At 43.4% G+C, this 25,425-nt stretch overlaps 1 protein-coding gene across 2 annotated transcripts; it reads right to left on the bottom strand.

Annotated features, from left to right (window-relative positions):
- Window positions 1-844: 844 nt before the first annotated feature.
- On the bottom strand, window positions 845-25,425 carry si:ch211-214c7.4 (mucin-5AC). Of its 2 annotated transcripts, none has more exons than XM_034894383.1 (6): window positions 25,172-25,425; window positions 13,669-14,355; window positions 13,424-13,517; window positions 7,184-7,362; window positions 4,359-6,956; window positions 845-2,346 (listed from the first exon to the last, which is right to left on the bottom strand). In XM_034894383.1, the coding sequence occupies exons 2-6, from the start codon at window positions 14,261-14,263 to the stop codon at window positions 1,283-1,285; spliced, it is 4,530 nt and encodes a 1,509-aa protein (XP_034750274.1). In that variant the 5' UTR covers window positions 14,264-14,355; window positions 25,172-25,425; the 3' UTR covers window positions 845-1,282. The 2 variants fall into 2 exon arrangements, with proteins under 2 accessions (XP_034750274.1, XP_034750267.1); XM_034894376.1 differs by having other exon boundaries at window positions 13,669-14,361; window positions 25,171-25,422.

Here is a 25,425-nt window from a genome sequence, read left to right as displayed (position 1 = left end):
AGCCTGCCTATGGTTCCCCACTGACTAAAAATGGCGATGGGTGTAAACCGAGCCTTGGGTATCCTGCTCTGCCTTTAAGAAAATGGAAGCTCAGATGGGCCGATCTGGAATCTTGCCCTTCATGAGGTAATAAGAAGCAAGGTTACCTCCCCTTTCTCCGCTTTGCACGCCCAGAGAATTTGGACCACCCATGAGAGAGAGAGACATCATGGCTTTCAAACGAGCAAAGTGGCAGTTAATCAAAAGAAATGGCACATAATAAGGAAAGCTCACTGTGCGACTGGCTCTAGTGGCTGTAATTCTGCACCAAGGCTGAATTTTGGGAGAGATTCAGATATGGTATTAAGGGACAACTAAGGTCAATATAAAACCATCCAAAAAGCACCATGACATGGGACCTTTAAACATTAGTTTAAAATACTTCACTAATTTAAAATAATAAAATAAGCAAAGATTGGCTAAAAGCTTAAAAATGTAATATTGTGTAGCAGAAATCTTTTGTTTTCCCTATCTTGCGACCTTGTGTTGTTTGGGAACCACTGCTCTATGTTACCACACGGTACAGGTCTACCTCCAGGGCTGGGCAGTGTAGTTATAGAGCTTATTGGGCATAATTTGGATTTTATCATGGATTCTACTCCATTTCTCTCAGGTTCCCTTTCTGAAATACTTTGGAATTAAAACAACCCTTTAGAACAGTGTTTTGGAGTACTGCAGGCGTTTGTGATCTTTTTGCAAAATGCTCATTTAAATGTAAGTCATGCATATTTCCTAAAATAAGTATACTAAAGTAAAGAATTAATTAAGTGAAGGATTGAAATTGAGCATTTAAATGATTTTCAGTCGTTTAGTAAATCTATCACTGCAAACACTGTATTATTCCTCTTTATATGTAAAATTATTTCACGCTAGTTAGTGGGTACTTGGCTTAAAAACACAATTGAAAGGGGGTACACTATTAAAGAGTTTGAGAACCCCTGCTTAAGAAACATTGGGATGCATCTCAATGTCAAAGAATTTCTAATTTTTTTTACTCTAAACTGTTCCGAAGTAAATATGAATTCCTCATGTTTATAGTAACAGAGTAAACGTGGGCTGCTCTGTATACGTGTGTGTGTGTGTATCACCTTATCTGTTGTGTGCCTGTTCCAGTCTTGCGCTCCCATGAGATAGTGTGCATAAACAGACAGCACTCGTGTCATCTTCCCTGACCAAGTGTTGTTTAACCGTACTGCAGATGTTGTACTTAAAGTGTGCGAGTGGAATCACACACTTGCATCCCTCAATGATGCGTCTCCAGCTCTACCACGGTCCACTCTCCCTGCGGGGAGCTCCCAGTGGCCTCTGGAGAGAAACTGCTAACAGAGGTGACGGTGGCAGACGGAGGCGTGAGTGGAGGCAGCAGGCTGGGCCACAGGCTGCTCTCCAAGGGGCTCAGTGTGCCTCCTGCCCCCCCCGGCAGCAGCAGCAGGGACGAGCAGCCATCTCTGTTCAGCAGCAAGGTCTGATTGATCAGCTGCTGGACTATGTCCACTTTCTTCCCCCAGTCCAGGTCCAGGGGTGCCGGTCGCACTGGAGACTCGGGAGGGCAAGGGGAGGAGCTATCTCCATCCTGGGAGGGGTTGCTGGATGACAGAGGGGAGTCTGGGAGAGGAGGAGAGCTCCCAGTGGACGGGGAAGAGTCTCGACATTTGTCTTTATCTGAAGTCACCCTTTCACAGTCGGCCATCTCTTCATTGGGGTTGAGCTCCTTTATTCCGTCTTCTCCACCTTCAGCCTCATCTTCGTCACTATTCTCCAGGGCTTCATAGATGGTGCAGAGGCCAGAGGAAGGGGACAGTAGCACCGTCTGGTCTTTATTAGACTGTTGCAGCTCTTGTTGCCACTGCATGATCTGCTGTCTCTCTTTCAGTTCCTGTTGTTGCTGCTGCAGCTGAAGTTCAAGCTCTCTTCTCTGCTTGAGCTCCTCTTCCTTCTTCGTCACCTCAGCCTGCTCTCGCATTCTCGTTTCCAGCTCCTTTTCATTCCTCTTTATTTCTTCTTCAGCTTCCTCTTTCTTCTTCCTCTGCTCCTCTTCCTCCCTCCTCTTCCTCTCCTGCTCCGCCTCCTCCAGCGGCCTGCTCTGTTGCTCCCTGCGCTGCTGCAGCTCCAGCAGCTGTCTCTGGTGTTGCTCCAGCCGACGGAGCTGAGGGCTCAGCGCCTGCTGGCCGAGGTTCCTGGGTGGGAGGTCCGCACAGGTCAACCTCGGCGGGGTGACGGCGGCGACGTGAGGTTTGACGATGTCGCAGTAGGTTCTAGGGTATGCTGAGAGATCGCGGCGGTGAGGATGCCCTAGTGCGGGGAAGCCTGTGTGAAAGCAAGCGGGAAGGAAGATTACAGTAGCGTGATGTTATAAAACAGGTCACAGGCAGCAGTGCAGTGTGAGATCAAGCAGAGGGGTACAGAGGGAAGGGGGAGGCCAGAGGCTCATACTTGAAGGAATAGTGGAAGCATTGTAAAGCCAAGCCCAAAGGTCTGCCAGTAGCATATAGCACAAAAATGGCCGGCAATCATTTGTGGTTTTGTACTTTGAACAAGTGACAGTGGGACATTGTTTGAAAGCTGTGCAGCAGTGACCGATACTGCCTGTTAAGTATTCAGGATGGGTGGAGCCACAGTATTAAGTTTAAAAAAATAAAAGTAATAGAGACGCACCAGGAAAATAGTGACCCAACATAAGGTGACTGGGGGTGGTGGCTAGGGCAAGGGTAAAGAAATTTGTGCAGAGAGCAAATGTGCATATGTGATTTTCTCAATTTTTTTCCCCCAAACAAGTAATCTTAAAAAATAAAGACACCCAGAAAATTGATTTGTGTGCAAAAAAAAAAAAGCAGCCAACTTCCTGTATATGCAATCACTATAAACTCTGATGAGACAAACAACCACAGAGAAGCTTTTTGCGAGCTACAGCATTCGTCACCCATGAATGGAGTTTATAGTTAGTCACCCAGTGATACATGCAAAAGCTCAACATGCATTTATAGACATCCAGCGTCACAAGAAAAAGAAAAAAAAGCTTGGCTTTAGAAGGAATATAAGTACATCAGGTCCTAGAGCCAAGCCCTTTGTCTGACCCTAAACACACCAATCCAAAGTAATGTAATGGAAGTCATTGTGCAACAGTGACATGCATAAGCCAAAGTTAACATTAATACAGTGTTGTAGTAGAAAAGAGGTAACACAGCAACACACCCAGAGTGGACTGGAGGGAAATTAAAGCAGCAGGCGGGCTGGGTTCGAGGCTGGAAGATAAGATGTCAGCCTTCTTTCACTACTTCAGATGGCAAAGTTGATCCATGGATGAGAAGGTCTGGTGGTGCGGATGATCAATTCAAGGCAGATTCATTCCAGTTTTGTGGTTTGTGCTATGGCACGAGTTCCACTGTTCATAGTGTCTAATTTTCAAAGGAAATGCCACAATAAATGCATGAGGGTCTGTTTTAGTGTATGGCAAGAGTAAAGCAGAGATATGCTGAAGTATATGCAATATAATGAGATGTGTATATAGAGCAACTGGTAAATGACAGGAAGTTTGGAGGACCTTGAAATGAATCTTAGTGGTGTTGGAGGACTTGTCTCGCACACAGATCCACAGACCATAATTATGCTATTCCCAAGAGCCCCTTTGAATAAAACTATACATTGAGAGTACATCATGGTAAAAATCTAATCTTTATTTAAAGTTGTAAAGGTTCATTACTCCAAAAGATGGCATAACACAAAAAGCTAGGGTACAATTTAAAGTGCAAGAAGAGCTGAAGAGTGATCATTTATAAGGAAGATTGCTTGTATCTTAAGGTAGGACAGTGAAATCAAAACAGGAATATACAATCCAAACTTAGTCAGTTATCAGTTTTGTTCAGTAAAAAAAAGGTATTAGGATAAATACACATGAAACATGTTAAACAGTTCATTCCACATTTCTTTTGTTATGCTTATTTTTATTTTCCTATTGAAGAGCTGTAAACAGAAAGTCAAATCCATGCCAGTTCCGGGCAACCACATCATTATGTGTTAAAACAGAAACCAAAACCCAGGCACACTCACACATAGGAGTAAATAGTATCTATTGCACATACAGGAATTTAAGCCATAGACTCATTATTGAAATGTTATGAGAGTGAAGTACCACTGCTGTCCTTTTTGCTCTCTGATTCTTTTTATGTTAAACTTTGATTACATCCACCCCCAGAGATTTCGGGACAAACACTGACGACAAGAGCTAAAACGGGGATATATTTTGGAGAGGCTGGATTGCGGCCCGAAGGGAGTTAAGGAACATTACTTGGGCTGTTGGGAGATGATTAACTATACATTACCTGCAAAAGAGTTCTCAGTCTTTTCACAGATAGAATAGTAGGGAGGCTGGATGTCATCTGGGTTTTCCTCTGGTTGCTGCACAGTGCTCAGAGTAGACGAAGGGTCCAGGGCTTCCTCTGGCCCCGGCACTTCCTCCCCAACATGCTCAGCAGACTCCGCTTCCTGCTTCCCACATTCGATGTACTGCTGCTCGGTGAGGCGCGGCGGGGTGTGAGGCTGCGGAATCAGACAGGGCTCCTTTGCCTCCTCAGGCAGCTCCTCCAGCGAGAAGATGCCGGGGCTCTTGATGCAGCTCTCCCCTGTAGACTGGGCATTGGAGTTTGAAGCTGTGGTCATGGTGTCAAAGCCATAAGATGCCAACGATGTAGCCGAAGGTGGGGTGGTGTCTTCACCTGCACCGCCCTCCATGTCAGCCTCCTCTCCCTCTTCCACAGTGGACAGGCAGCGCTGGGTTGAAGGCTGGCTGTCAAAGGTTGTGTGGATGACCAATGGACTCTCCAAGGAATCCTCCAGCTGAGCCTCTCCCTCGGTGTCGCTGGCCTCGTCTTCTGTAACAGAGGTGGAGGACGGGTTGGAAGTTGGGGCAGTTGCAGGGCCTCCCAGGACTTCATCAGCAGGCAGGGTCTCAGTTTTGTCATCTCCTTCCCGGTATAGGTCGGGCTGTGGGGAAAACAACTGGCCTTGCAAATCTCCAGAATGGAGCTTTCGGTCTTGATTGTAGTCATAGAGTTCCTCGGGTGTGCTGGTCTCACTGCTTAGGGTGCTTGACAGAGACAGTGCTGGGGCAGTGACAAGAGCTGGGCCAAGTGTCTGCATTGGGGCTTGGATGGACTGATCCATGTGCATTTTGGAATCTAGATCTTGTGGCGCGTCTATGATAAAGGACTGACGGCAAGGTTCTTGGTTTTCAGGAACAAAAGGTGCAGAGCCTAGTTGTAGCAAAGCTTGGGCTGGGGTCCGAGTTGGGGTCTCAGAGTCTGCGTGCCAGGGATCTGCCAAAAAACTTGCTGCAGCTGCTCCTGCCACCTCCGGGGGCTGGGAGACATCCTCAAGAACCTGCTGTGGCGGAAGAGGTTCTGACCAGGGATCAGTAAAGGGGTTTGGTTGGTCCCACTGAGCAGCTGGGGCCGAGGGCAGCAGAGGAGGGGGAGGTGGGGGATCAGCCACTCTGTTTAAGTTGTCTAGCCTTTCGTCCTCAGCAAAGTCATCCTCATCTGCATTCCCATAGCTTTCCAGCCCACTCTCTGTCACCCCCTCACTAGCCATCTCCACATCCTCGTCATCCTCTTCCTCCACGTCATTGTCATGCCTGGGTCTCTGCGGTTCATCTGCCCGCTCTGAGCCCACATCCATGTCACACACCCGATCATCGTCATCTTCCTCATCTTCGTCCTCATCAAAGTCATTAACTGGTATGTCAGGAACCTTTTCAAAGTCAGGTGAACCTGCCGAGGCTCCTTCCATGTCAATAGCTCCTTTGAGACTGCCGTCTCCCAGATCATCCATGCTCTCTGTGCCCTCCAGGACACCAGGGGCACTTAGTTCAGACGCACCCTGCTGGCTGCCGCTTACCTCCTCAGAGTCCAGCTCAGAAAGCAAGGCACCGCCGGCCCTCCAAGCAGACCCTCCTACTGGTCCAGCAGACCCGGGACGAGACTCCTCTGTGGGCTGTGTGGTTCCACTCATTTCAGACACCGAAACCAGCTGGCTTCCCTCCTTCTCATCTTCATCCTCCTCCTCATTCTGATTGGTGGGGGAAACTATCAGAGGGATGGTATTTGTTGCTGCTGGGAGGGCTTCAGATATGGAGGAGGTTTGGTCGGTTAAGAGGTTAACAGGCTCCTCAGATAGATTTGGAGGACAGTCCACTGGTAGTAATGCAGGCTCAGCGGGGTCAGGGGTCTGCTCCTGCGCTTTTAGTAAGGGGGCACTGCTCTCTAGCTGCTCCCGGGGTGGCGACGTTTGTGGTAAGGCTGTCCTGGCAGGGCTTTGTGGAGGAGAGGAAGCAGTTGAATGTCCTTGAGCTGTCTCTTGAGGTACCACCTCTGGTGTGGTATCCAGGACCAGGACTGGGGGAGGGGCCTCCTCTGGTGTGGAGGCAACAAGAGAAGATCCTTGTGGAAAGGACTCTGTAGCCTCTGTTTGCATTTCTGCTAGCACAGTTGCTGCTGCTGCTGCTACCGCGGCACCGGCAGCTGCTACTGCTGCACCAGCAGCACTCTTTGGTGTGGTAGCATTCGAAACACCTGTTTTCTTGGCAGAATTGAAAGGTGTGACAGCCTGAGTGGGTTTGGGTCCACGTTTTGCCTGAGGGGTGCTGCTGTCTGCAGGTTTGTGGGCTGGAGAGGCAGGTGGGGTTCGACCAACGGGCTGTTTGTTATGGGCAAGGGAACGAACAGCAGCTACAGGTTTCTTTGTGTAAGTAGATTTTACAGGTTGTTGACTTTTGGATTGAGACACCCCGGGGTCGGCTGGCTTCTCTGCTGTGGACCATTTGGGGGCAGACTTAAGCTTTACGGTGGCTGTTTTGGTAGCAGCAGATGTTGTAGCTGATGTAGGTTTTTTTGCCACTGCAGCAGAAAGTGGTCGACTGACATCTGGTCAAAGAGAAAAACAACAAATGTCAATTCACCCAATGTGATTGTGATTGTAATTGATAAATCGTTATTCCCGTGTAGTAAACCATTTCATGCTTCTTTATTGTAGACATTTTAGCCTGACAATTTCAAACCAAATCCATCAGATGCATTTATCAAATCCAAATGTAAATGGCACATGGCTTTAGAAGAGGGTCTCCGAGTCAGAACAAGGCATCACTCCTTACCATTCTTAGTAGCAACAGCTTTGGTAGGCTGTGCCGCTGTAATTCTGCCAGTAGAGGGTGCTGTGGTAACTTTAGATGCAGCAGCTTTGGCAGTTGCAGTGGTGGACGGCTTGACTGAAGCTGTGGTGGGCCTAGATGTGATGGCTGCAGGTCGAGACGTTGAGGGACCTGTGGCAGGCCTGGAGAAAAAGAAAAGACATATTCAGGTGACAAACAGAAAAAGAAATCCAACAAAAAACAAAAACAAAGTTGTCGCAGTTTTATTTTTGTGGTGCATTGACTTTGTTGGCAAAGATACTAACATGAAATCTGATACTCTGCCTCGAAATGCATAAATATGAGCCATATTGAATGTAAACAAAAGCTATTTCAACAATGGGAATCTATCAACACAGCACCAACCATCCATTGCCACACAGAAGAAAGCAAATGAAGGTGGCTTAACATAAGAGGAAGGAAATTGCATCCAGAACAAATACGGTTAAAGAGGAGAGGTGGAGATAATAGTGAAAAACACATACGGCAGGTGGGGGAGGAAGGTAGAAAACAGTCAATAAATCAATACCATTTTAAGCTCCTGGTCTTCTCAATTTAAAAAGGAGTTCTGACATGACACATTAATCCATTCAATCAGCACAACTGTAGCTAAAACAATCCAAAATGCCTTTCCCCACTCCCTCTCTTCTTTCATTAGGTTCCTCTCCAAGACAAGCCAAATGGTTCAATTTTTGCTCTGCCATTCGCACAGACACACTGGACTACAGCCTTCAACACCCACATTATAACTTGGCATTAAGTCGATTGACTTTGCAAATTGTAACCCATCTACATGTTTAATAGTGACCCAGTATATATATTTTTTATCTATATCTATCTATCTATCTATCTATATCTATATATCTATATCTATATATATATACACACACATCTATACATCTATACATCTATATCTATAAATAGATATAGATATAGATATATAAAAAAAAAACACAAACAAATGTTCTTGAACAGCAAATTAGAGATCTAAAAATGGACCAAAACTGAGAGCTAAATCCAGCCAATTCCTGCATCTTTAACTCCATCCTTGACTGAATCTGATAGTAAGTCTAAATTTGAGACCCAAACCAATCTATGCATTTTGCCTTATTTCATAAATGACTGGTCACCATGCCAATGTAAGCATTGGCTATGCAATACAAATCTACTTGTTAAAACAAGATACACATGGGTTCAGTTGATTGGCACACTCAGAGAAAGAAAATCCTTAAAAATAAAAAAATAAAACATTTGAAAATATCCAAACACAAACCCCACCCAAGCACTAAGCCTTTATGCAACAAAATGGCCTGAACCCAAAACTTGATACTTTTGCCAGGACCGGTCACGATTGGGTCTAGAACCAGAACTGTAGGTCAAACCCCAATCTCATGCTAGCAGTAGTGTTCAAGCAGTTTAGTTTAGCCATTGCAATGACATTTGACTTCATCTATTGTGCCCTGATGAAGTGTGTGGCTCTGTGTCCACATGTTTTCTCTTAACTAAAAGTAAATATATTGTGATTCTTGGAGCAGTCTTATTTGCTCCATCATTTATCCACGTGAGGCTCTGCGCAGATCAACTGAAACAAGCAATTATATTGCATTTCCACGTGCCAACACTTTAATAAAATCTAATTAATTGATCAGTAAAAGTGATTTGTCAATGACATCTGTGCAGCAACCTACATAAAAACCTGAATGTTGCTTATGCTGGGCTGTAGTCTGGGCCGTGTGAAATCTCCACACAATACATTTGTTTTGTTAGGCTCCAAGAATTTGGCCGTTTGTGCTGCAATGCACTGCTGCATTGGCTAACCTACAAAAAAAGTCACTTAAACGAGGGAGTCGTCAACCACAGGCAGTACTAGCATCACTTCTACACTTCAACCCTGGTGTGCAACAACAATGCAGCACCTTAAGCACTGTACATAATTCACATGCCATCGGTTTCCAAAAAAAATGAAGAACTTTAACAAGAGCTCCATAATCAAAAGTAATTGCCTTGAGGAACTGCATGAACCCCACCACCAATTACAACTATCTCCATTATGTCATCTTTTAGACTGAGTCTTGAACATGAACTGACCGAGACCCACCAACTTCGATGGCTTCTAGCACAGCAGCATGCCTGCACCCACATTACTAGAACCATTACAATGACCACTTGTTTCCCCAAGATCATACGACCATTGCACAGACTAGACTCATGAGATACTGTATTTAGCTGCTATCAGACAGAAGATTTGAGTTGTAATGTGAAGTGCAGCCCAAAGTCTGGTAAGTCAGGCAGCTAAAATCTGCTCCGAGTGAATGTTGGCTAATGGTGCAGAAAAACCATGGGGCAAAGGTAGGAAAAAGTGCATAAAATAAGGCCGATTTCATATCTACTCCTGCATGCAAGCAAAATATGAAGTGACGGTACCACTCAATTATGGCAAGAATCAAGTCTGATATAATTAAGTGAATGACTTCTCCAAAAAGAAGGAGTAAGTGAGACTGAAGGATGAAATGAGACTGACAAAGAAATGAAGATAAGAGTTAAGGGACTGAAAGAAAAAAAGAAAGAAAAAAAAAAGGGTAAGGGGAGGTCACAGACACAATATAACCCCAACCCCTCCCTCCAGTGTTTTATGATGAGTTATAACTCAAAAAGTTTGATCCAGAGGGACAGCATAGAGAATAGACCAGCCCACTAAAGCTTGTATTCCACACATTGTGGGTGGCGGCTGGCAGTTCTTTTATGGGTGTATTAGTATGTATTACATTTGCTGCCAACATAGGATTGAAGTCAATACAAATCACAGTTCAAGGGGATGACTACATCTACAGGAGGTTAATGGCCAAACACAAGGTCCTTTTAAGGGCAGAAGGTCAGCAAAGGGACATGTCACTGATGCACTTTATAGACCGTTTTACAATATTCAGAAATGTTTACTACAGATGCAAACACCACACGGGTAACGTACTGAGCAAAAATGTAACATTTGAAATCAAAGTGTAAACATGAGCCAGGAAGGTTTGCTGAAGTTGACCTACTACATCCATTCACCCGGGACTCCATCTCTCTTCTTGTTCTTTCTAAAAAAAGACAGCTGGGAGGCTAGACACTACCTTGACATACTCGCTCCTGTAGATTAAAGGAGATACCGTTAACCCTGTTGCAGTAAGTTCATACGAGAAATAAAATGCAGTCAAAAGTACATGTTTTTCTGTCCTCGCCTTTTTTCTCCCCCTCACTTCAAGGGCCTCCTTCAAGAAAACAAATGGAAATGGAGCACCCTAACAATACCTTGTTTGGCTTGTAGGCTGTCCAAAACCAGCTGCTTTACTCCTTCCTTAGAGGAGCACACATTCCTAGGGTTTGTGTGGGCCTACAGTTATCTCCTTGACAATATAGAGCAGAGGCCTGAAATCAGCTCAGTGGAAAGTTGAGATGAAATGTTGCAGCACAGCAATAGCATGGCAGACGGTGTTGGCGGTTATGAAGCCCTGGGCACCCGCTGTGATATATGACAGGGGCCTTTTTCTGTTAGGACAGTAATCCTGCACTCTACCAAGTCAGGGAGAAATGAGTTATTTCAAATAGGACAAGACATAAATGATTGGTAGATGTGACAGGGAGATATATATTTTTAAAATAGCCGTTCTTCTAAAGCCAGTGCAAGGATTTTGGTGCAATTTAGATACATTTGCCATTATAGCCCATTCGGTATTTGAATGAGGGACCAAAAATTACTATCTTGCGTCAATTCTATCCATTCCCAATTTCCACACCAACATAAACACTGTCCTTCTCATGTTTAACTACACAACTTTATATCTGTATGCAGCTTAACGATGAAAGAGTTGGTAATGGGGACATCTCGATGGAAGTTAGGCTGTAAGGAGGGCTTGGGGAGATCCTGGCCAAATGCCCGGTACTGTACACGCACAGACGGCAGAAAAAAGGGATGAGGGGGGGAAGAGAAGGGAGACTGAAAGAGGGGGTGGGGTGGACAAAGACGGATTGCTCAGTCGGTGCAAGGACACCATAACCCATGGTTGGAGGAAAGAAGAGCAAAGCTGGTGCCAGATTTTTACAAGATTTAGCTTCTACTTCAGTAATCAAGTGGTCTCATCGAACATTGAGACAGACATCCTCCTGACCCAAGGGTTTTTTGGGGCTACTGTAAATGTAATTGTATAAAATTAAATTGTTGGGAAAAAAAAAAAAAGGCTAACCTCCTTTCATTCAGATGGAGTGTATGCCGGGAGCTCATAGCAGAACACAATGACCAAATCTTATTTGCTGTACATGAATGACGCTCTGGTAAAAGTAACATCATCGGAAACCCATGCCTCCCTTTGGGCAAATTACTATGAATACTTCATGAGGGAGGTGGCCACAGATGGTGTTTGATAGTACACTTTCAGGGACATGTTCTCCTTACGGTCTACCTCAAAAGAGCTACATGAGAGATTTACCTAAAGATACTGGGCTTTACAAATGTTTAGGTGCGCTTCAGTGTGACGGTTTGGGCAACAATAACTGCTGTTGTCTCAGCAAGATAAGAAACAACATGGCAGGTATGAAATTACAAAGAAGCTGCTACAAAAATAAAAAAGGAAGAGGCTATGCAGCAGCCACTGTGTTGCAGCTAAATAATCACATTAGGTAGCTCACCAAATCCTTTAACACCACTCAACTCTTTTTGAATTCAGTGCGATGGACTGTTGGTGCTATTGTTCTCAGTGTCATGACTTTTGCAAGTCAACAGCCGAGCTGAAAGAAGGCCCGTTGGCGTTACTGCCAGAGAGCCAGCACGAACACCAACACTGACTGAAAAGCACACCACTACTACTGTTGCAACACAAAGGGTTTGACACAACACCAACTTTCACATGCAGGTGGCACAAACTGCAACACATGTCATTTGTCACAAGGGTGAACACCTGCTGCTGTTCTCCTGTTGTCCTCTGTGTCTCAAGCTGAGAGGCGAGTGCTTGATGTCAAAGTCCCGGGGAACAAGTCAGGAAACGGTCACATAAGGATGATGTGCTACTGTAATCAGACTGCAACACTTGAAATGTCTCACCTCTCTTTTGAGGTATATAAATTGGTACCAGTATCCACAAATAGGCACTTAAATTATTTCTTATAGCAAACTATTAATGCAATTACCTTGTGTTACTTCAGAAAACAGAATAATGCAGTACATTGTTCCTTTATTTAATAAGAGGTCATTAAGAGGGAAGACAAATGGAGAGAGAACGTAATCACAATTTTACAAGATTTGAAGAAACCCCCAACTGATATTTATGTCTTACGAATAAAAGATTTCTAGTTGTAACTTAAAAAGGACCGGATCTACAATGAAAACAGCCAAATGATAATTTGAGAGCAGCACTTTGAGGAAGTTTAATCCAACCATAGTCTTCTCTATCCAAACCACCAGTTCAATAGGAAAGGGGTTGTGATCCAAGTCAATAGCCCTTTGCCCTGGAGAGGGGGGGCTGGTTTCTGCCAGGGGGTCTGTTTGGGACAAAGTGGTAGTTCTTCAGTATCGCTGCCTCTGTTAAGGCCCTCTGTCTCAGGTTATTTCTGTTAACATGACTCACTTGTGAAGCGAAATCTGACTCAATAACTGCCCAAAGACCACAATGGACATCATTCTCCACTGCTTGCTTTCAGGGTATCAAGATAAACAGTCACCCTGTCATTCAGTTTGTAAGGGGGATTAAAAAGTTCAGATATCAGTCAGGGGGAAGATGTGTGTGAATGACAGGACCACAATGCAGAGCATGGGGATAGAAAGCAGAGAAGGGAAAATAAAAAGACGTTTTCAACCACATGACTTTAAAGTTAACAATTTTTCTCATGTGAAGAGACTTTGTATACTGTTATATCCTACTACATATGTTTTATTATTCAAATGTCTGAGTGCTCTATGGAGCTGACACGTTAGCACTACAACTTGTAAAATATTGATCATTTGTTGGTAAACGGCACAATCCATTTAATCTCAAAAAACTTTGCTTGAATGTTGCGCGATTCAGTTCAAAAATGGAAACCCTTAAAATGTTTCAAATCAATACGCCAATTTGATCGCAAAACAGAATGTGAAGTCATTACGCATATATTTTTATTTGCCTTAAAGTTGTTGGATGAAAACCCTTTCAGCTTTATTCGCATGTTTTTTTAGCTTGTGATAGAGATGCGTACCTGGTGATCTTTGAAGTGGTGGCAACACCAGCTTTAGTTGTGGTGGAAGTGCTGGGTTTTGGGGCAGTGGACGCCGCTGCTCTGCCGGCAGGAGCTACAATAAAAAAAATATAAGAACATAAAAATAAAAGAAAAAGCAAAACTTGTTTAAGCATAGGTCTTCAAAGAGAGCAGAGAAAAGTCTTATAATATATTTAGACAGAAAATGAAATAAGTATTCATTTTTACTTATCTCTCAGACTTACCTGCGGTTTTAGGTCTAGCTGCATTAACAGTCTCAGCCACTGGTCTCTTCTTAGGAATGCCATTCACTGTTGTTGGTCTGGTACCATTTGTTGCTGTGGCAGCAGCAACTGAGGCAGTCCTGGCCGTTCCAACAGGCTTCTTGTCAGGCATTCTAGATTGGTTCCTGGCTGCGGAGGAAACTGCTGCTACACCCACCAGTCTTTTAGGTACAGCCCCCGCTGCTGATGCTACAGCTTTCTTGACTGCAGCTGTAGAGACATTTGTAGAGGATTTGACTTCATTCCCTGTGCGCTGCGAGGCAGTCCCTTGCCGTGATCCGGAGGCCCCTGCAGATTTGGCTGTGGGGTGGATTTTGGTCGCAACAGCCCCTGCAGATTTGGCTGTGGACTGTATTTTAGTTGCAAAAGCCTTTGGTTTGACTTTGGGGTCTGCTCCCACCTGCTTGCCATTGGCCCCGGGTGCTGCATCATTTGCAGCTTCCTCTGGTTGCGATGGGGCCTGCTCCGTTATGTTGTCCTGCAAGGAGGAGGGCTCTGCTACTGCTGCAGATTCAGTGGGCTCCGTGGTTTCCATGGTATCCCCATCCGGTTTCATTCCCTCCTTCTGAAGGTGTGGACGCCGAAGTTGTTGCTGCCTTACAAGGTCCAGGGGCTCACACTCGTCTTGATTGGCCAGTCACTCACACACACTGTAGAAGAACAACAAAACACATTACAAGGATATTACTGATACATTTTACTGTACTCCCCATCTGACATGTATAATTGAGACGTTGTTGCACTACTTATGAAGTCATATGATAAACATGCCACTTTCAGCCAAAGGAAATGCTGTTTATGGCAAGGGGCCTCCAAGGAATTTGGGGGAGTCAGAAAAGCAGGAAGTGAGCAGTGAGCAGATGCCAACAAATCTGTTTTCTCAACCAGTCACCCCGCTGCACAGTGACAAGTTGTCCCATCTAAAAGAACTACTAATAACGCAACCTAATCATCATAATCCATGCAGTACCAAAACAAACTTAGTACTATTAAAATACCACAATAAGAAGGAACCATGGATTGTTTTAACTGCACATTTTATGGGGCAGAAATAGAAAAATAAATCTGACGACTTGGGAGAAATGGCTTTCATAATGGCTTCCAGCATCTTGAAATTGAAAAAAGGGAAAAAGCTGTGGTTTGGAAAGCTGAAAGCCAAGAGAGGCATTACAATTTCCTGATTTGACACAGCAAACAGAGGACGAGGAGAGGGAGGAGGTGGAAAACAAGCACCAAATGGTCCACTTGTCAGCCATGGTCTCCCTCTCTGAGCGATCACAGGATAATGTGACGATTAACATCTGCGTGCTAGGAGACTCCCAATTGACAGCACTCATGGAAATATTGAAAAGGACGTAGACCAGAGCATTTGAGCAGATGTCTTTTTTGGGTCCCTCACTATTTTTGTCAAGAATTGTCTTTGTTTTTGAGCAAAGCGGGAAGAAACGTAGCTGAGCGCAGCGCCCCGGCGCAGCTTGAGCAGGGGAGCGGAGGGAACAAAAAGCTCAGCGAGGGAGGAGCAGACATTTTCACTACTCTGCTCAAATGCACTAGAAGAAGCTGTGGTGAGGTGGAAGAGGAAGGGGCGAGATGTTAATGAGTGCAAGACACACACACACACTCTTTACAGATCTGTTATGGTTTACTTCCTCCTCAATCATCCCCTCCACCCCAACTTCTTTGCCCCACAAATCACAGTAGTTTCTCCCCCTCCCCCTTATTCTTCTCTTTTTCCTACAACCACTTGTTCCTCCCCTCCTCCCACAGCTAATAGATCTGCTTCCAGTAAATTGCTACACATATGGTCTAGCCAGTAGAACCTCTGTATGGCCCAGGAAAGAAGCTGTGTAAGATTGAAGAGGAAACAACAACAACAGATTGAGAGGGATAAGACATACTTTAACATGACAAAATGATTTTAAAAAAACCTTAGAAAAAAGGGAGAGTAAAGGATAATAGGTTCTTTATAGTAGGCAAGAAAGCCTAAAGTAGTAATAAGAATGAACAAACCATAACAGCAATTCAGAAAGAGACCAGACTCTGCCCTTCCAGTGCAAACTAATAAGGTCATGGCCGTAGACAATTTATGCTATGCAAGCCATTAAGCCAGATAACTAAAAAACATCTTGGAAAGATTACATGTTCCAATGAGAAACCTTTCCACTATCATGAGATACCGAGTGCTTTTAGGATGGAGAACGCATATGTATCACAAATTTAACAAAACTTGAGCAAAGACTCAGCACTTACTGTTGTCCAAACGTAAAAAAAGAAAAGAAAAAGAAAGTTTCCTTGCCAGTTACACATCATCATCTGAGGTCACAATATTGTGGCCCCATTCTCCAAAATTATTTCTTTGACTGCACTACTGTTTACGAGAGGAAAAAAAAAAAATCTCCTTTAGTCGTTACTTTTTTGTATCAATATACTCAAGGTAAGCCAAGCAAAAAATGTTTCACAAATCAAAATACAAATGCCTAAATGAACCATTTGTTTCCAATTTTTGAATAACTTGTTTGGCCAGTTTAGAGCTGATAACCACTGACTACACCTCCCCACAGACGCCACACCTGTACATACAGCCATTAAAACCCCCTAATCTCTTGTTTAAAATAATTAAGTCCTACCCTTGGGTTCAGCCACAACGCACTGAAAAGGTTTTCCTCCTGCTGCCTTCTGTCTCTCGTTTTATTCCGGTCTCTATGGCTACAAATCTCAACACATAAAAGGAAGTGGTAGACAGTAACCCACCTTACCAACACAAAGTCTGGATTGTCCGTTCTTTTGTAAAATATAAACTGTTAAAAGATAATTTTATAATGTGCACAGCCTTTGGGTCAGTGTTGCGCAAATCATATCCATTGTCATTACTCAGGTTATATGAATAAGAAACCACTAGCAAATTGGGAACCTAAAGAAGTGGTGAGCAAGGTGGCTTCTCCCTGCTCCTGATTTTATTCCTGGTGGGTTGTAGAGCTGCACGATATGGAGAAAATGTACGCGATTTACAACACTGCTATAATGTTATCATGAGTCTACTTGCTTGATTATCAAGCACAATTTTTTCAACTTGAACAAACAAACAAACGAGCGAAGAAATACTTGTTACTTGCACTTATATACTTGATACTTTTCAAAATAACTTATTTCACAAAATGAAATAACTTTTCAATAGACATTTTTTATCAACAGCACAAAGAAAATAACTAAAAAAAAAAATCCAAATTTTTATTAAAACAATACATTTTGTATGCCCTTATAAACTGACATTCAAGATCAGTATAATACAATAAAATAAGCAGTTATTAAATTTACAAAATATAATCTGTCCATCTCCTCCTTAAGTCTGTATGCTCGGAAGCCCTCAACACTGATACATTACACTCGCTACTGCCTAAACAGAGTGATTAGTCACATCTTTTGAAGACCTTACGAGGGGAACGCTTGATACATCCCTGGGGTAGCGTAATTCAGAAGGAAGATTCAACACAGAAGCATAAATCAGGCATGAGTGAGTGAGTGAGTGAGCGAGTGAGTGAGAGAGAGAACGGTAGGTGCATTGAGTGAGTGAAGTCAGTGTGAGTGGTGAAGCAAGCGAAGAAAGCGACCAGCGAGTGGTGTGTGACGTAGTGTTTGTGTGAAGGAAAAGCGAGACTAAAGAGATAGTAAAGACAATGTAAAGGGAGTTAAAATAAATTACTAAATTAATAAAAACACCAAGCTTCTTAAGACACAGTTGCCTCATAACTGTTAACCCGGTTGGTAAAGTGAAGGGTGACTGCAGTGCACACAGAGACTAGTGTCATGAACACAGCACACAGTTTTCTACTTAATTTAATTAATTAATTGTGCAGCCCTAGTGGGTTGGCATGTTTGTGTAAGAAAGGATTTATCAGGTCAAACTTGCTCTTTGAGGTGGTGGCTTTACTTGTCAATAAGCCACCCAGTTTATTCAGAGAGGAAGGAGCCGCTCCAACAGCAGTGAGACAGGGAATCTGACTGGCACTGTGACGTGCATGACATAGTTTTGCCAGTCCAGCTACTAATGCCAGGGGCTTAGCAGAATGAATCACATTCCTCATGCGATGACCCTCTTCTGGGCAAGTAAAGGCATCATCTCTAACCAGCTGACACTATGTGATGCAGCTCGGACAGGAAGTGAATGGAACATTAAAAATCACATCCACACACGCACAGATAAGGGATGTTTTACTAAATTACACTAGACTGCTCTGCAGAGCTACCTGTTGCTCATTTTCATATCCATCAGAACACACACACTTAACATCAATACTATACACCATTATGTTCAGAAAAGTGACTGCACAAAACCAGCAGCATTTTTAATGGTCTTCCTGGCCAAGGTGAACAGCCTCGTTTTGATTGAAATACAAGAAAACTTCTATATTCTGCCATTCTCTTTGTCTACATTTGCATAACAAATCCTAGTTCATTGAAGATTTAAAACCATATTCAGCATTCCTTCTTGCAAGCCAGCTCCACATGGCTATTATCACAATTAGCTCAAATACCCCTGGTGACAATTACAATGTGTTACAATTCATTTATCCGTTTACAAGTATTGTGATGAAGACAAAAGTGCTAAAGGCTAAAAAAAAATTGCAGCAGTATGCATTTAGTTCAAACAGCCATCACAAAGCAAGATTGTTAGAGGGACTCTGTCTAGACGGAGAAGGGGCCTTTAGTGGCATTTACATTCCACTTCTTCTAATAAAGAAATATGGCCTTGTGTGTCATTACATTTTACTCCTGACCTCTGTCTTGAGGCCGTTTAATTACATCTGTCGTACCTCTCTCTCTCTCAAGTCTCTTGATCTACTCGTCCAGACATTAGAAGTGGTGCCTGACAAAATGGGTCATTTTTAATACTGTGTCTAATACAAGCAGATGGGGATTAAGCAGTGTTGAGAGCATGGCAGAGGTCTGGAATGCATTGTGCAGACTGCTGGAGGTGGTGATGGATGAAGGGGAGGTTGATACTGATGCTGGGGCTAAATTTCATCTGTAGATCTACCCCAGACTACTGCAACAATGCTGTAATTACAAAACAGTAAAGAGGTATTACACATTGGTAGTGTAAAAGATCGATTGTGAATATAACATACGCCGGAGAAGGAAAGTGAGAAACATATTTTAGCAAATTCAAGGTCTACTTTTTGGTGCCTTTTATGTGCCTTTTTGTGTTAGAGCGGAATAGATAACTCTCCAATTATTTTTAATAGATACATAATTTACATCATAATTAAAGCAAAAATAAAGATTCTTTCTTCCAGCATCTCAAATGTAATGGTTTGTATCATTAGTCTTAAAAAGGCATAGTAAACTGTATATATTTGGAGTTTTAAAAAAATGTATATATTTTTTGAAGACATCAGTTTAGGCTTTGAGAAATTGTTTGTTCTGATCTTAATAGGTTTATCCAGAAAATATTGTCAGATGAGTTGATATTAAAAATAATCTTTAGTTGCATCCCTATTTTGGATATAAAGCTAGCCACTATAGTTGCCGGATCAGTTTCTACTTTAAGATCCATGTCGATGCTGCATCTGCTCCAAGATGATTAATGGTGAGAGTGAAGGCCTAAAGCAGCAGAGGTATGAAGAGCACATCTGACCCGTCCACATCCCGGCTCTGCTGACTTCCTCAAGACTCCTCAGGCTACACAGCGACAGCTGGCCGTGTGCATGGTAGTGAAGGGTCAAAGGGAGTCCAATGAATGTGTGTGTACATCAGATGGGGAAGTGTGTGTGCTGGGAGTGTAAGTGAGCAAATGATGTGTAGAATGAAAGTGTGCATAATGTGAAAATGTATTTTGAACAAATTGATATGCATGCAGAGAAACTTAATTGTTAAAGCTGGAATTTAGCGGACTGCCACTGCCTGCATTATTTCAAGTCCACAGGTACACTTTATTTATCTTGACGCTCCTACTAGAACCACACCTGGAAACATTTAAAACAAATAAAATCTAGCCTGGTGAACTTGACCATGGTTACAGGTCTGGGAGTGCAGTACGACCGTGTGTACAAATGATATGAATCAGTTTTGCTAACTGACTTTCCTCTGGTGTGAGTTTGAGGACTTTACACAGGAAGATGAAGAGAGTGTAGACACAATGGTATGTAATTGAGTAGGCCAAGAGGAAGAAGCTAGTCAGTTTAGGCAGAGGAATGAAAAGCAAAACAAGAAGCTTAAATCATTTTTGGAAAAGGAAGGAGTTTTCCTCCTTTGGGTTCAAGCTTCATTTCAGAGCAACAGCTCAGATCCTGTGAAAACTGCTCACCCTGTCACTACTACAGAACCTAAAAAAATAAACCTAAAAAGAACTGTTTAAAAGTGTGACAGCAAATTAACTCTGAGCAACAAGCCTTTACACACAGCTCCTATGTCTCTGTCTGACCATACAAGGCAGTAGTGTCGCTTCTGTTCCATAAGTGAGTTTAGTTCACACACATACAGAGTGATGGGAGAGGGAGAGAAAGAAAAGAACTCAAACTGCTGTTGGAACAGGCCCACATATGTCTCAAAGCATGCTGACAGGAAAGGCAGAGTGCATACAAGTCAAGCATTTGTGAAATACAGCCCTACGAAGCACAATGCTGAATAGTTGCCTCTATTGCTGCATACCACAAGCTGTCTCTCTCGCTGACACACAAACATAGTACATCATGAGTCCTTGGGGGATATTTCACAAATAAAATAAAAAATTATATATAAATGTCAATGTTTCTACCCTATACCTCTTTGGACAAATCCCTTTTACTGGAAGGCATCGAACTAAAGTTGGTGGCATCGAACTAAAGTAAATTGTTGCAACATGACATTGTTACGGCATTGACAAGAAAGACCTGGAGAGAAATGCCTATACCATTTAAAGAAAAACTTTCTTCAGGGGGGAAGGTTGGGTTTACATTAAGCACACCGCTTATTTGATCAAGTCTATACATGACACTAACATGTGCTAAGTGACTGTAAGCTACTCAATAAGGCCATTAGGAGCAGGTGGTTAAGTGTGGCTACAAGTTAAATGGATTAAGCCGGTTAGCCTTTAAGGGAGCGGCAGTCAAAACGGGATGGACTAGAGGCTACTGGCAATGGGTGGCCTGAAAGGCTGCGGGGAAGTGGGTTACAATCTGTTGCAAACCTGGAAGGGTTTCTAAATGCACCGGGCCAGGCACTGCTGTCACCAGGACAAGCTGAAAGCGGGGCGAGTAAAGTCAATAGGGTTTCATCAACCAGGGAGGGAACCAAGTGTTTGCAATCAAATCTGGACAAAAACAACAACTTCCAATCGTGATCATCTCAAGTGTTTGTGTGCAGACGTGAGTAACACATTAGGGTATTATGAGGGGGAGGGTGGGCAGACAAGGCCTATTGTCTTCAGTGTGCACCATGTAACCCCCTCAAGCATGGTGCAGAAGGGAGTGGGGGTAGGTTTTGAGTGGATTAACAAGTGCAACTGGATTGGGGAGGGGGCAGCAGGTGGCATGGGTACCGTCACCCAAAAATATTGAATTGGCTGCAGGGTGAAAGAGGGAAGGATGGTGGATGCCTCTTTCATACAGTAGACATATATATCACATGGATGAACGGTGTGTAACTTCAAGCTAAATTTAACCGTTACGGAATGCTAGTCTGTCACAGGTTAATCTATACTTTCCATTCAGAGACCTACATCTGCAGCTGTAGTCCCATGCACGTCACTGCTAAATGATGGCATTAAAGAGTTACACATTGCATGCTGTAAATACCAACATGAGCTTAAGTTTCAGGTCGGGTTTGCTTTTGCTCATTTGCCATCAGATCAGTGAAGTGTGTTAAATGACCAACAACAATTAAGCATCCTCAATGGGCACACCTGGTCACAAAAGTCAAGTTAAAAAAGTAATTAAAAAATGAGTATTTGTTGTGGAAATTAGTTGAAAGGCTGCAGAAGGATGGCTAAAATTGGTTGGAAAATAAGAGGTTGGGAGGGAGTGCTAGAATGAAGCCATGGCCGGCATACTGCACTATCAAACTCATACCGGCTTCCCGCCAAGGACATTTGTCCCACGTAGTCTCTTTTCATTTCCTGTTGCTTTCAAATGTCTAACTAATAAAAGTAGGAGGTGGCTGGAGGAGGAAAGCTGAAACACTACTCCTTTTCACATTTATTGTTTGTTTGTCATTTTCAGTAACTTCAATTCAGAATAAAAACTAAACACACCAAATGAAGAGATTTTGTCAAGGATGGGTGGCTGTAAAGATGTCAGAGCTGACATCAGTTATATCGTATTAAAGCCAGCCAGCGGCTGCTCACTGTGGACCAGCCAACTGGCTATAGACAGGCAGGAAAATAGTCAATATAATGCTCGAGAGCCCAAGGGCCAGATCAGTTACCATGCCTCTGACTGAGCAGGGTGAGCTGAGGCCAGATGGGACAGTGATCCCACACCTTGCCTGCCTCTCTCTCTGTGTGGGGTTCTCTGTGAACCACACACATACATTACTGATTCCACAAGATTGTTTCTCTTGCCTATCAAAAGGCAGAGCCAAGGGTGATAACAGGATATGGTGAGCCTGCTCAACACAAACAAACATCCTTATAGCTGCTGTGCACTGACTCACCCTCGGACCGACTTGGATAAGTCCTGTGGCACCCCCGCAGCATTAGTATTCAAAATGAATAGACAGACCTTCGTTTTTTGCCGCACCGACTGATGATTGACACAGGCACTGTGAATGCAGCTTTAGTTAAAGCAACAGCATCTTTGTACAATATGTATATATTCTCCTTTATACAGTTACCATATAGATGTTTTCCTATTATCTCACTTATTGGCTGAAACAGATCTATACATGCTGGAATATGTAGCATTGCAATTGCTAACGCACCCTGGAAGTCATTTAGTAATAAAAAATAAAAAAGCACTATACAGACAGCAGAATGTATTTGGGATGGCCTTCAAGGCTACCAAAGTAAACTAACAAGCAGACAACAAAAGTGCTGAATTACTCTTTCAATAATTACAGTGCACTGAGCCCAGCTTCAGTCCTAGACAGACTGAGTGCCTAAAAATGCAGTGCCAGCGTCCACCACTTTATCCTAATGGGCAGAAGAGTAACAGCCTCCAAACCACAATGATGAGAGTTACAGCACCACACCATCTCACCATCCCACTGCTGAACAGCCAAAAGCAACACAGGAGATGCACAACAAACCTCAAGGGTGATAGAATATAGTTTATCTTCAGATGTCCTCCTAAACAGACGCAGTAAGGCAGACAGAGGTTGAGATTGAATGGCCATGGGTGTGGGCCTGAGACTGACACTGGTTGCAGGCTGCAAGAGCAGCTGACTTCTAAGCAGATGCAAATGCTCTGGCTTGTACAAGAGCTGTGCTTTGTAAATCAGCTGCCCTGATTTGAGTGAGTTCTCCGACAAGGTCCGGCCTAAAAAGTGTCGATGTCCATGCGGTACAGATGAAAGCTTTGAAAAATAAACCATCATTTGGCGACAATTTAAATTATACACAAAAAAGGGGAACCTTAAAAGCAAGGCAAGCTTTTGCCATGATTTATTCTGTGTGTGGCATTTTAAACAATAACACTACCACAAATGTTGCAATGTCAACCACCTGCATTTCTTATTAGGCACCACAGACCTGCTTCAGTCACAAAAAAGGCAGTTTTTAAACCACCGTATCCGATACATTGATACTTATCTCAAAGTTAAATACAGTGAAATGAGAACTATTATGAGCCCCTTATCCGGTTTGCTTTGGCTGTGCAGAATAAAAACACATGCAGAGGCTGGAAATAACAGTCCAGCCTCAAAGAGACACCAAAACTAACAGTTAATTTGGATGGACTAAGATGCTTCTCTAAACCTTAATGTTCTGTTCAGGGTCCTGGAGACACTGTTTAAAAGCTATTGTACCAGTAACCAAAACAACCTGACAAACGTAGCAGAGTCCCATGATATTTCCCAACTTTATTCATCAATGAGGCTGACCTGAATGCACCATTAGACTACTAACTAGTGCGCACTCTTGATTGTCATAAAGGATACAGCAGTTCTCCAAAATATACCACTTCAAACTCAGGCAAATGTGGCATAATCAGCAATAGTGAGCCTGTAATTTGCTCTTGGAGCTTGGCCAAAAACTCAGAAAAGGTGTGTGCGAGCGTGTGTCACACTTGGTTTCACACCCTGCTGGAATAAAACACCTTAGCAACCATGCACACAGGCAGCAGTAGCAGCAGTGAGGTTTTCAGGAGGCTACACACTCCCCAGTGAGTGTCTGTCTGCATGTCAAATATATTTGAAGCCAAGGAGTCACTTCTCCCACATCCAAACCCTGCCCTACACACCCAGACGGCCCAAAACACACCGATTATGTAATGTAGACTCTGAGCCAAACACTGGATGATGAACAGTCTCCCTCTATCACTGAGATCCGCACACAATGTCATCTGATAGTCTGCCTCTGCCAAACCAAGAATGAGATCACTCCATGTGCAGGTAGACAAATATGAAAACAGATGATGTTATCTTGTCAAGAAACAACTGAAAAGCCACTGAAAGGACTTGTGTGTGCACATAAAAAAAATCTAGGGTAATTTATCATATGCATTAATACATCAGGTGTATGACATGTGACTGACATAGATTTATATATGCAAAGATTTCAGCTGGTGCCATCCAAAAACATGCCATCAGACTTCAGGATCTCAAATAAACTCAAAGCCTAGACTCGCTATTTGAATCATTACATTAACAAGGGTTCCTACAACATTTCAAACAGATGTAATAGTTTTTGTAGTTTTTATCCCTTCTCACCACCAATGTTTCTAACATTTTCAAGCGGTTTCTCGTGTTGTTTGGGTCCTTGTCAAGTACCCCTAAGTGGTCCCAGGACCCCACCTTAGCACCTTGTTTTCATAGTTTCTCGGTGATTTTAAGCAGCAAGTGGAGGTTTAATAATACCATTTGTCTCTGAGAACAAACATGCTGAATTTCCCCGGGTTTAGCAAAAGGCCCAGTTTAGCCTCACAGAACAATAGCGGTGTACCGTGCAGCAGCTTGCTGACAGAAACACATGGAGCTAGTCAATAAATGGAAACCTCTACAACTAAGACCGTGCCAGCTGAGTCTTGTACCACTGTACACCCAAATATATTGAATTTTAAGAGTAAAACACGCGTTAAAAACCACCGTCTAAACGACGCGTGCCATGCTAACGTTACACACACCCAGACACAAACTGGCCACTCCACATTACAATGAGGGCTTCAAAACAAATAATGACTGGTTCATTTAAATTCTCACAAAAATGGTTGGCTTCCCTATGCAGAGCAGTCACTTTCGAGGTAACGATACTTTACGGTTAAAATAACATGAACAATTAAGAAGGTGATGCACCGTAACTTAAATAATTTCGTACGTGACAAATTCTCTTTACCTTCCGAACCGCCAACTCTGCTTTTGAAGACTCCCGGAGATTCAAACAGTGCCTCCCTTTCGCTCGGACACTAAGGTAAAATGCACTAAATATGTCGGCAGACCAGTAAATTTCACCGGACCAACAATAACCGCGCGGAATAAGCGGCGAGCGTCCCACTTGGTGTCCCTTCCGCCACGTTTGAACAGAGGCAGGCGGTAACAGACTTCATGAAGGATGGAGTCGGGCGGTCGGGGAGGGGGCGGGGAGGGACC

Source organism: Etheostoma cragini, chromosome 2, assembly GCF_013103735.1.
Source record: "Etheostoma cragini isolate CJK2018 chromosome 2, CSU_Ecrag_1.0, whole genome shotgun sequence".
Classification (NCBI taxonomy): domain Eukaryota; kingdom Metazoa; phylum Chordata; class Actinopteri; order Perciformes; family Percidae; genus Etheostoma; species Etheostoma cragini.
This window is presented reverse-complemented; position numbering and strand designations above follow the sequence as displayed.

What these genes read in the sequence shown, in the direction of transcription:
- si:ch211-214c7.4 (XM_034894383.1), bottom strand. Translation starts at nt 14,263, where the DNA reads ATGAAACCGGATGGGGATACCATGGAAACCACGGAGCCCACTGAATCT. An exon ending in ACCACTTCAAAGATCACCAG is followed by an intron (nt 7,363 to 13,423) that starts GTACGCATCTCT and finishes CTTTTTCTCCAG; the next exon opens with GCCTGCCACAGGTCCCTCAA. An exon ending in AGCTGTTGCTACTAAGAATG is followed by an intron (nt 6,957 to 7,183) that starts GTAAGGAGTGAT and finishes CTCTTTGACCAG; the next exon opens with ATGTCAGTCGACCACTTTCT.